The sequence below is a fragment of the Danio aesculapii genome, chromosome 19 (genome assembly GCF_903798145.1).
Source record: "Danio aesculapii chromosome 19, fDanAes4.1, whole genome shotgun sequence".
Classification (NCBI taxonomy): Eukaryota; Metazoa; Chordata; class Actinopteri; order Cypriniformes; family Danionidae; genus Danio; species Danio aesculapii.
This window is the reverse complement of record NC_079453.1, coordinates 51,333,600-51,345,928: the sequence shown is the minus strand read 5'-3', so window position 1 is coordinate 51,345,928 and position 12,329 is coordinate 51,333,600. Positions and strand designations below refer to the sequence as shown.

Below are 12,329 nucleotides of genomic sequence, written 5' to 3'. Positions count from 1 at the left end.
ATGTTCACACATACGAGGAATTTGTTTTCGTGACAGAGCTTCTACAGTGCAACAGCATTACAGAGACAGGACAAAAAACAGATAATAAATATATATTTTTAAAAATAGAAGTAAGTAGTGAGTGCAAATATACAGATTGACAAGTGTATGTACATGTTTATTACTATATACAACGTTATATGTGCAGCTGTTATGTGCAAATTGGCATGTAAAGTGTGTTGTTAAATAAGTGTATATGTGTATAAAAGTGTATAGCAGTAGTGATGTTGGTTCCACAATTATTATCATCAAGTGTTCATGAGATGGATTGCCTGAGGGAAGAAACTGTTTCTGTGTCGGGCTGTTCTGGTGCGCAGTGCTCTGTAGCGTCGACCAGAAGGTAAAAGTTCAAAGAGGCAGTGTGCTGGGTGTGAGGGGTCCAGAGTGATTTTGGCAGCCCTTCTGCTCGCTCTGGATAAGTACAGTTCTTGGGGAGTAGGAAGGGTTGTACCAGTGATTCGCTCAGCAGTCCGAACTATTCGACGTAGTCTTTGGAGGTCGTATTTAGTAGCTGAGCTAAACCAGACAGTTATTGATGTGCAGATGACTGATTCAATGATGGAGGTGTAGAACTGTTTCAGCAGCTCCTTTGGGAGGTTAAACTTCCTCAGCTGACGAAGAAAGTACATCCTCTGTTGAGCTTTTTTGACAATGGAGTTAACATATTAACATAAAGACCAGGACTAGTAAACGTCTGCCTCAACTGCAGGTGGAATGTAGAGGCGTACACTGACACATTAGTGCCAAATCCTCACAACAAAAGCAGCTTTTACTTGATTTATTTAGTTAGAAAACACATTCAGTATTCAGAGTGCCAGCGACGGGGCAGCCAGAGCATTCTGTGAACATTCTTAATGTAAAAATCTACCATATAACATCAGAAAGGTCAGTATTTTTGTAGGCATATTAATCAGTTTGCCTACAGTAAGATAAAGCATGACCATAAATCAATGCCTGATTTACACACTCACTTATTTTTATTCTTCCAGTGTCAGTGTTGAGAATATTTGATTCTCTCTAGCCATTTTATTTATTTATTTATTTTCAGGCACGAATAATAATTTGGAAAGTTTGAGAACGATGTGAAACTGCCAGAAGCAGTCAGAGATGCCTTGTTGTCAGCAAAATTAATTAAAAAATAAATCTGACTCACTTTATTTTCCAAACTGCGGAGTTTTGTCCAAAAAAAAAATTAAACAATCGTGCATTGAGGAATAGCTCGTAAAAACTCCATCCAAGAGTCTTTTGCATACATAGAGTTGAATACAAAATCATTCACCCTCCTGTCAAACAATAATTCTGCCAATATTTCCCAAGAACAGTTTCACAGTATTTGATATTATATTTTAATTCTTAAAAACTCTTACTTCTTTTAGTTTGGCTAGAATAAAAGTATATATATTTATTCATTCATTCATTCATTCATTTTCTTTTCGGCTCAGTTTCTTTATTAATCTGGTGTCGCCACAGCAGAATGACAATTTATTTTACCCAATATAGCACATGAGTTTGGACTGTGGGGGAAACTGGAGCACCCGGAGGAAACCCACACTAACACGGGGAGAACATGCAAACTCCACACAGAAACACCAACTGACCCAGCCGAGACTCAAACCAGCGACCTTCTTACTGTGAGGCGGTCGTGTTACCCACCGTGACAACCTATATACAGTTGAAGTCAGAATTATTAGCCCCCCTGTTTATTTTCCCCCAGTTTCTGTTTAACAGAGAGCAGATTTTTCCAACACATCTCTAATCATAATAGTGTTAATAACTCATCTCTAATAACTGATTTATTTTCTCTTTGTCATGATGACAGTAAATAATATTAGACTAGATATTCTTCAAGACACTTCTATACAGCTTAAAGTCACATTTAAAGGCTTAACTAGGTTAATTAGGTTAACTAAGCAGGTTAGGGTAATTAGGCAAGTTATTGTGTAATGATGGTTTGTTCTGGAGACTATCCAAAACTAATAGCTTTGGTGTGGGTTTCCTCCGGGTGCTCCGGTTTCCCCCACAGTCCAAACACATGCAGTACAGGTGAATTGGGAAGGCTAAATTGTCCGTAGTGTGTGAGCGTGAGTGAGTGTGTATGGGTGCGGCTTCCCAGAGATGGGTTGCAGCTGGAAGGGCATCCGCTGTGTAAAACATATGCTGGATAAGTTGGTGGTTCATTCCGCTGTGGTGACCCCTGATTAATAAAGGGACTAAGCTGAAAAGGAAATGAATGAATGAATGTTTTCCGCTGCTATAATCCACTATTGGTGCGTCTCAAACTGAAAGAGGTTTTTCCTCCCAGTATGATAGCCCTGATATGATATGACCATGTTTGTTTGTTTGTTTGTTTGTTTGTTTGTTAGCAGCAGAAATCCTAAAAGTATTCTCAGAAAGTGTGTGTTGTTATTGATCCAGTATAATCACACAGTTCCCCGTCACATAAGCACACAGTTGCTGATATGATGAGTGTGATGTAATGATGGTGCAGCTCAGGAACGTGTTGAACTGAAGAAAATCTGGCCTTTAACAGTAAACAGCAGGTGAATAAACACACACACACCTGTCATTCGTGCAGGATTCAGGACTATATGCTGCATGTTTGACATCTATTATTGATGTGAAGTTCACTCGTGATGATATTGTCTGTCATGCATGTCATTTGCATAAATTAGCATACATTAAAACTCAGACTCCCATTTCTGTGTGATTCAGTCCAAATAATGGAGCATTGACTGAGAACAAGCACATAAAGCCATCCAAGAGCTGGAGGATGAAGCGCAGATGGTGTCTGAGACGACACACACACACACACACACACACACACACACACACACTCGTCCTGCTGCTCCAAACACAATTAACATGATGGAGACTCGTCATTCTCAATACACTGAAGAGGAGAAGCAGAGCTGTGTGTGTGTGTGTGTGTGTAAGAGAAGCAGAGTCCTGTTTACTGCAGAGAGAGAGATCTGTGTGTGTGTGTGTGTGTGTGGAAGAGAAGCAGAGTCCTGTTTACTGCAGAGAGAGAGAGAGATGTGTGTGTGTGTGTGTGTGTGGAAGAGAAGCAGAGTCCTGTTTACTGGACAGAATTATCTGAACATCAGCAGATTCTGAATACCCTCGCTGCTGCAGCTGTGTGTGTGTGTGTGTGTGTGTGTGAACAAGTGTCTGAGAGGGAATAATCTGAAGAGTTTGCAGCTGTTTGTGTGTGTGTGTGTTTGAGAGAGTGTGTGATGGGTTGTGTCTGTGAATGAGTGTGCTTGTGTGTATGAGAGTGTGTGCGAGTGGCTGTAATTGTTTGTGGCAGAGTTTGTGAGTGTATTTTTGTTTGAGTGAGTGTGTGTGTGTTTGAGTGACAGTGTGAGTGTATTTGAGTGTGTGTGTGTTTCCTGCTCAGGTCAGGCTGGTGGAGGTGGAATGTGTGTGTTGTAGTCTGGCAGTTCCAGTACTGATGTGTGTGTGTGTGATTCAGTAAAGATTAGACAACAGCGACACCCAGTGGTGGAGAATCTACAGCTTTATTGAGAGGTTATTGAGATTATTAGAGGTTATAGATGATGTGAGCTGATCTCTCCTGTATATTATTCTGCTTCTCATATGTCATCATGAACACACTTCACCTCTGTACAGCGACTGCTGCTTCTGCTGTATTATAATAAGGTCAGTAGTGTCTGCTGTATGTGTGTGTGTTCACTGTGAAGAATATCTGATCATTATCACAGCTCCCTTATTTACAGATTCACAAGGGTTCATTAGCGGAGGTGAACTGCATTATGGGATGTGGATCTCTGCTCTGTCCACTTCTGATGATGATGATGATGAGGAAAACACACACTTTTACACACTTCTGTTGTTGGAAGTGAGATCAGGATCCCATCATGCAGTTCAACAGCAGAAATAAACAGGAAATGAAAGCCTGAATCACGTATGGAAAACTGCTGATTTCTGGATATTCTTATTGATCAGGCCCCCCGAACACCTCCACCTCACACAGGCTCAGGGTCCTGTTTTCTCCAGCGAGGGCCACAGTCACGTATCGGCCCCGGAGAGCAGAAACACACCTGAAGCGGCCTGTTCCTCCGGCGGGGATGAAGGACACGGAAACACACCTGAAACACACACACACACACACACACACACATCAGGTATAGAGCTGGACAATATGCGTCTGTGCTGAGAAAGCATGGATTATTATATATATTATTTTTATTTTCTGGGTGTCACGGTGGCGCAGTGAGAAGCACTATCGCATCATGGCAAGAAGGTCTCTGGTTTGAGTCTCGGCTGGGTCAGTGTGTGTTTCTGTGTGGAGTTTGCATGTTCTCCCTGCGTTTGCGTGGGTTTCCTCCACAGTCCAAACACTTGGGCTATAGGGGAATTGGGTAGGCTAAATTGACCATAGTGTATGTGTGTGTGCAAATGAGTGTGTATGGGTTTCCCAGAGATGGGTTGCAGCTGGAAGGGCATCCACTGTGTAAAACATATGCTGGATAAGTTGGCGGTTCATTCCGCTGTGGCGACCCCGGATTAATAAAGGGACTAAACTGAAAATGAATGAATGAATGAGTGAAAATGAAGAGAGAAGCTAAATAATGTGCCAATGATGCAGGAAAGCGAACCTTGTGTTCTCTTTAAAACAGCATTATAGTCAGGGTATTCAGCTGGTGTTAGTGATCTACTCTCTTCATTTTGACACTATTTTGAGCTCGTCTAGAAAAGGTTTCGTTCAGATGTCTGGATTAGAAACAGGACATGATCAGCACATGTCTCCTACAGTGTGTTTGCGCGTCCCTCGTCCTGCAGTGAGTCCCCGATGGTCACCCGCGCGCCGCTGACGTCCTGGTCTCCGCGGGTCAGAGCCACTGCAGTGATGGTGTGTGTCCTGAGCAGGTCCAGTCTCCACCAGGGGGCGCTCTCAGTGTCTGTCTGCGCACACGAGCCCCGGGACGGGTCGTACTGCCGGTTCCCGTCAATGGCATTCTGTGGCAGACTGAGACACGCAGCAGAACCCGGACGCACACTGGACTGAGTGGCTCGACCCGATACTGCCACATTCACCAGCTCTGAGTTTGAGTCTGAGGGAGGAAACACAGCTTTGATGACATGGGCTCGAGTGCTGTTAAATCAAATAAAAGAACCAGTTCATAAGAGTCATTTGTTTGTGAATCACAATCATCTAGCTGCATTGTTTTTGAATCACTTGAAGGAACCAGTTCGTAAGAGTTATTTGTTTATGAATCAGAATCCTCTAGCTGTCCTGTGTCTTTCTGAATCATTGGAAAAAAAAACGATTCATCAGAGTCATTTGTTTGTGAATCAGAATCATCTAGCTGGCCTGTGTCTTTCTGAATCACTGAAAAGAACCAGTTCGTAAGAGTCACTTGCCTTTGAATCAGAATCATCTAGCTGCCCAGATTGTTTCTAAATCACTGAAAAGAACCAGTTCGTAAGGGTCATTTGTCTGTGAATCAGAATCATCTAGCTGGCCCAGTTTGTGTCTGAATCACTGAAAAGAACCAGTTCGTAAGAGTCATTTGTCTGTGAATCAGAATCATCTAGCTGCCCAGATTGTTTCAGAATCACTGAAAAGAACCAGTTCTTAAGAGTCATTTGTCTGTGAATCAGAATCATCTAGCTGCCCAGATTGTTTCAGAATCATTGAAAAGAACCAGTTCGTAAGAGTCATTTGTCTGTGAATCAGAATCATCTAGCTGCCCAGATTGTTTCAGAATCATTGAAAAGAACCAGTTCGTAAGAGTCATTTGTCTGTGAATCTGAATCATCTAGCTGCCCAGTTTGTGTCTGAATCACTGAAAAGAACCGGTCCATGAGACCTTGCCAAACCCTCTTCTTCTTTGGTGCCATATTTTAGGCTGTTTTTCTCTTTTAGCAGAAAACTAATGAAGATCATCTTCAGCTGATGATTCTCAGTGGTCATCCCTAATATGAGCGATTGCGTCACACACTGCATCTGCTGTTCCAGTGTGGTACACCTGATTTCCAGCCAGTGCTCTACTGTGTTAGTGTGTGTGTGTGTGTGTGTTTTACCTTGAGTGAGTGCGAACACCTCCACCTCACACAGATTCAGCACACGGTCGACTCCTGGTAAAATCACATTGACGAAGCGTCCCTCCACAGGCCTGAACCTAAACACCTGAGCTTTCCCTGGCTGCACAGAGAACACTCTCGCCACCCTGAAATACACCCACACTGACGTCAGGAACACACCTGCCCAACACTACTAATAATTACTATTAATCTTCATATCCTAAACCTGTTTCTCATACACTGCATCCCAAATAACACACTGTGTACACACTCCACAGCAGAGATCAACTCTCCCACACCACATTTGATGGTTGCTAATTACTGAAGTAAATGACCAAACCGTTGTGAAGCTAATTAGCTGCTTTATTAATAGTTAATCAGGCAGTAGATGAGTTTAGTTAGTCACTACATCATTCATTCACTACTGGCTGATTACCTGCTTATTATTAAGATATCAACTGTTTATAATGTATAAGTTTATCTGTAATCCCACCCAATAGCTCAACCCGACTACTATCACTCGAACTCATTGATGATTATTGATGAAGCTATCGTACAGCTGGTTATGGTTTCCGTCCTCCTCCAGACTGCTGCCGATGCGGATCTCAGCTCCGTTGATGCCCTCAGCGCTGGTGCTGATGGAGATTTTGGCGATTCTGTAGGTCTGTGCTAGAGAAACCCTCCACCAGGGGCTTCTCTTAGAGCTGATGGAGCTGCAGGACTGATCTCCATCTCCAGCCACTGCTCTCCATGCTGAGACTCCATTCAGCAGGTCAGTGGACTGATGGGTTTCAGCCCTCAGAGCGATGTTTCCTGAACATCAAGCACAAACAGCCCAGAACTATAGTCACAATTCATTAATAATACAATGATAACAATACACTGATTCATAAGAGTCAACTGTGTGCTTCTCTAAACAAACTGATTCATAAGAGTCAACTGTGTGCTTCTCTAAAAACAACTGATTCATAAGAGTCAACTGTGTGCTTCTCTAAAAACAACTGATTCATAAGAGTCAACTGTGTGCTTCTCTAAACAAACTGATTCATAAGAGTCAACTGTGTGCTTCTCTAAACAAACTGATTCATAAGAGTCAACTGTGTGCTTCTCTAAACAAACTGATTCATAAGAGTCAACTGTAAGCTTCTCTAAAAACAACTGATTCGTAAGAGTCAACTGTGTGCTTCTCTAAAAACAACTGATTCGTAAGAGTCAACTGTGTGCTTCTCTAAAAACAACTGATTCGTAAGAGTCAACTGTGTGCTTCTCTAAAAACAACTGATTCGTAAGAGTCAACTGTGTGCTTCTCTAAAAACAACTGATTCGTAAGAGTCAACTGTGTGCTTCTCTAAAAACAACTGATTCGTAAGAGTCAACTGTGTGCTTCTCTAAAACAACTGATTCGTAAGAGTCAACTGTGTGCTTCTCTAAAAACAACTGATTCGTAAGAGTCAACTGTGTGCTTCTCTAAACAAACTGATTCATAAGAGTCAACTGTGTGCTTCTCTAAAAACAACTGATTCATAAGAGTCAACTGTGTGCTTCTCTAAAAACAACTGATTCATAAGAGTCAACTGTGTGCTTCTCTAAACAAACTGATTCATAAGAGTCAACTGTGTGCTTCTCTAAACAAACTGATTCATAAGAGTCAACTGTGTGCTTCTCTAAACAAACTGATTCATAAGAGTCAACTGTAAGCTTCTCTAAAAACAACTGATTCGTAAGAGTCAACTGTGTGCTTCTCTAAAAACAACTGATTCGTAAGAGTCAACTGTGTGCTTCTCTAAAAACAACTGATTCGTAAGAGTCAACTGTGTGCTTCTCTAAAAACAACTGATTCGTAAGAGTCAACTGTGTGCTTCTCTAAAAACAACTGATTCGTAAGAGTCAACTGTGTGCTTCTCTAAAAACAACTGATTCGTAAGAGTCAACTGTGTGCTTCTCTAAACAAACTGATTCATAAGAGTCAACTGTGTGCTTCTCTACACAAACTGATTCATAAGAGTCAACTGTGTGCTTCTCTAAAACAACTGATTCGTAAGAGTCAACTGTGTGCTTCTCTAAAAACAACTGATTCGTAAGAGTCAACTGTGTGCTTCTCTAAAAACAACTGATTCGTAAGAGTCAACTGTGTGCTTCTCTAAAAACAACTGATTCATAAGAGTCAACTGTGCGCTTCTCTAAAAACAACTGATTCATAAGAGTCAACTGTGCGCTTCTCTAAACAAACTGATTCATAAGAGTCAACTGTGTGCTTCTCTAAACAAACTGATTCATAAGAGTCAACTGTGTGCTTCTCTAAACAAACTGATTCATAAGAGTCAACTGTGTGCTTCTCTAAACAAACTGATTCATAAGAGTCAACTGTGTGCTTCTCTAAAAACAACTGATTCATAAGAGTCAACTGTGTGCTTCTCTAAAAACAACTGATTCATAAGAGTCAACTGTGTGCTTCTCTAAACAAACTGATTCATAAGAGTCAACTGTGTGCTTCTCTAAACAAACTGATTCATAAGAGTCAACTGTGTGCTTCTCTAAACAAACTGATTCATAAGAGTCAACTGTAAGCTTCTCTAAAAACAACTGATTCGTAAGAGTCAACTGTGTGCTTCTCTAAAAACAACTGATTCGTAAGAGTCAACTGTGTGCTTCTCTAAAAACAACTGATTCGTAAGAGTCAACTGTGTGCTTCTCTAAAAACAACTGATTCGTAAGAGTCAACTGTGTGCTTCTCTAAAAACAACTGATTCGTAAGAGTCAACTGTGTGCTTCTCTAAAAACAACTGATTCGTAAGAGTCAACTGTGTGCTTCTCTAAACAAACTGATTCATAAGAGTCAACTGTGTGCTTCTCTAAAAACAACTGATTCATAAGAGTCAACTGTGTGCTTCTCTAAAAACAACTGATTCATAAGAGTCAACTGTGTGCTTCTCTAAACAAACTGATTCATAAGAGTCAACTGTGTGCTTCTCTAAACAAACTGATTCATAAGAGTCAACTGTGTGCTTCTCTAAACAAAACTGATTCATAAGAGTCAACTGTAAGCTTCTCTAAAAACAACTGATTCGTAAGAGTCAACTGTGTGCTTCTCTAAAAACAACTGATTCGTAAGAGTCAACTGTGTGCTTCTCTAAAAACAACTGATTCGTAAGAGTCAACTGTGTGCTTCTCTAAAAACAACTGATTCGTAAGAGTCAACTGTGTGCTTCTCTAAAAACAACTGATTCGTAAGAGTCAACTGTGTGCTTCTCTAAAAACAACTGATTCGTAAGAGTCAACTGTGTGCTTCTCTAAACAAACTGATTCATAAGAGTCAACTGTGTGCTTCTCTACACAAACTGATTCATAAGAGTCAACTGTGTGCTTCTCTAAAACAACTGATTCGTAAGAGTCAACTGTGTGCTTCTCTAAAAACAACTGATTCGTAAGAGTCAACTGTGTGCTTCTCTAAAAACAACTGATTCGTAAGAGTCAACTGTGTGCTTCTCTAAAAACAACTGATTCATAAGAGTCAACTGTGTGCTTCTCTAAAAACAACTGATTCATAAGAGTCAACTGTGCGCTTCTCTAAACAAACTGATTCATAAGAGTCAACTGTGTGCTTCTCTAAACAAACTGATTCATAAGAGTCAACTGTGTGCTTCTCTAAACAAACTGATTCATAAGAGTCAACTGTGTGCTTCTCTAAACAAACTGATTCATAAGAGTCAACTGTGTGCTTCTCTAAACAAACTGATTCATAAGAGTCAACTGTGTGCTTCTCTAAACAAACTGATTCATAAGAGTCAACTGTGTGCTTCTCTAAAAACAACTGATTCATAAGAGTCAACTGTGTGCTTCTCTAAACAAATTGATTCATAAGAGTCAACTGTGTGCTTCTAAAAACAACTGATTCATAAGAGTCAACTGTGTGCTTCTCTAAACAAATTGATTCATAAGAGTCAACTGTGTGCTTCTCTAAACAAACTGATTCATAAGAGTCAACTGTGTGCTTCTCTAAACAAACTGATTCATTAGAGTCAACTGTGTGCTTCTCTAAACAAACTGATTCATAAGAGTCAACTGTGTGCTTCTCTAAACAAATTGATTCATAAGAGTCAACTGTGTGCTTCTCTAAACAAACTGATTCATAAGAGTCAACTGTGTGCTTCTCTAAACAAACTGATTCATAAGAGTCAACTGTGTGCTTCTCTAAACAAACTGATTCATTAGAGTCAACTGTGTGCTTCTCTAAACAAACTGATTCATAAGAGTCAACTGTGTGCTTCTAAAAACAACTGATTCATAAGAGTCAACTGTGTGCTTCTCTAAACAAACTGATTCATAAGAGTCAACTGTGTGCTTCTCTAAACAAACTGATTCATAAGAGTCAACTGTGTGCTTCTCTAAACAAACTGATTCATAAGTCAACTGTGTGCTTCTCTAAAAACAACTGATTCGTAAGAGTCAACTGTGTGCTTCTCTAAACAAACTGATTCATAAGAGTCAACTGTGTGCTTCTCTAAAAACAACTGATTCGTAAGAGTCAACTGTGTGCTTCTCTAAAAACAACTGATTCGTAAGAGTCAACTGTGTGCTTCTCTAAACAAACTGATTCGTAAGAGTCAACTGTGTGCTTCTCTAAAAACAACTGATTCGTAAGAGTCAACTGTGTGCTTCTCTAAAAACAACTGATTCGTAAGAGTCAACTGTGTGCTTCTCTAAAAACAACTGATTCGTAAGAGTCAACTGTGTGCTTCTCTAAAAACAACTGATTCGTAAGAGTCAACTGTGTGCTTCTCTAAAAACAACTGATTCGTAAGAGTCAACTGTGTGCTTCTCTAAAAACAACTGATTCGTAAGAGTCAATTGTGACTTGATTCGTAGTGACGCATTAGTTTGAGCACTGAGTTCCCCTATAGTGCTGCTCAGTGGTCTACCTGTGAGTCTGAAGGCTGTAGAGTCACACACACACACCAGCAGCAGCACAGCCAGCATCACTGCCGTCATCCCTATACACACACACACACACACATTTACACAGCATCTGGTAAAGGTTTACTATGGTAAGAGTTCAGTATTCAGTACTCACTGTGGTGTCGTCTGCTCTCCGTCAGATCTGAGCTGCACAACTCCAGCTCAGGGTGTGTTTATTAGATATACTGATACACAAGTCATGCTGATTGAGCAAACACACACACACACAGGAGATTCTGACACTGTTATATTAACAGCAGAGTAAGAGATCAACATCAGACCACTATACACACACACTGACACAGATACACCCAATACACACGTACACATAAATACATACACACATACAATCTATACAAAGACACACTCCATACACAAACACCCAATACACATATTAAACCACACACACACACACATACATACACTGACCGGCCACTTTATTAGGTACACCTGTCTAATCAGCCAATCAGATGGCAGCAGCTCACTGCATGTAGGCATGTAGACATGGTCAAGACGATCTGCTGCAGGTCAGATCGAGCATCAGAATGGGGAAGTAAGGGGATTTAAGAGACTTTGATTGTGGCATGGTTGTTGCTGCCAGACGGGCTGCTCTGAGTATTTCAGAAACTGCTGATCTACTGGGATTTTCACGCACAACCATCTCTAGGGTTTACAGAGAATGGTCCGACAAAGAGGAAATATCCAGTGAGCGGCAGTTCTGTGGGCGCAAATGCCTTGTTGATGCCAGAGGTCAGAGGAGAATGGCCAGACTGGTTCCAGCTGATAGAAAGGCAACAGTAACTCAAATAAGCACTCGTTACAAACCGAGGTCTGCAGAAGAGCATCTCTGAACACACAACACGTCCAACCTTGAGGCGGATGGGCTACAGCAGCAGAAGACCACACCGGGTGCCGCTCCTGTCAGCTAAGAACAGGAAACTGAGGCTACAATTCACACAGGCTCACCAAAACTGGACAATAGAAGATTGGAGAAACGTTGCCTGGTCTGATGAGTCTCCATTTCTGCTGACACATTCAGATGCTCGGCTCACAATTTGGCCTCAACAACATGAAAGCATGGATCCATCCTGCCTTGTATCAGCGGTTCAGGCTGGTGGTGGTGGTGTAATGGTGTGGGGGAGATTTTCTTTGGGTCCATTAGTACCAATTGAGCATGGTGTCAACGCCACAGCCTACCTGAGTATTGTTCTGACCATGTCCATCCCTTTATGAGCACAGTGTCTCCATCTTCTGATGGCTACTTTCAGCAGGATAACGCACCATGT

General features: G+C 41.2%; 1 protein-coding gene across 1 annotated transcript; it reads right to left on the bottom strand.

The window, feature by feature from the left end:
- Positions 1–3,714: 3,714 nt before the first annotated feature.
- si:ch1073-376c22.1 (uncharacterized protein LOC100000126 homolog) lies at positions 3,715–11,199 on the bottom strand. The gene is made up of 6 exons (XM_056480022.1): positions 11,159–11,199; positions 11,007–11,078; positions 6,645–6,900; positions 6,088–6,233; positions 4,814–5,114; positions 3,715–4,148 (listed from the first exon to the last, which is right to left on the bottom strand). Exons 2-6 carry the CDS (start codon positions 11,074–11,076, stop codon positions 3,995–3,997), a joined length of 927 nt encoding a protein of 308 aa, XP_056335997.1. The 5' UTR covers positions 11,077–11,078; positions 11,159–11,199; the 3' UTR covers positions 3,715–3,994.
- Positions 11,200–12,329: the final 1,130 nt, after the last annotated feature.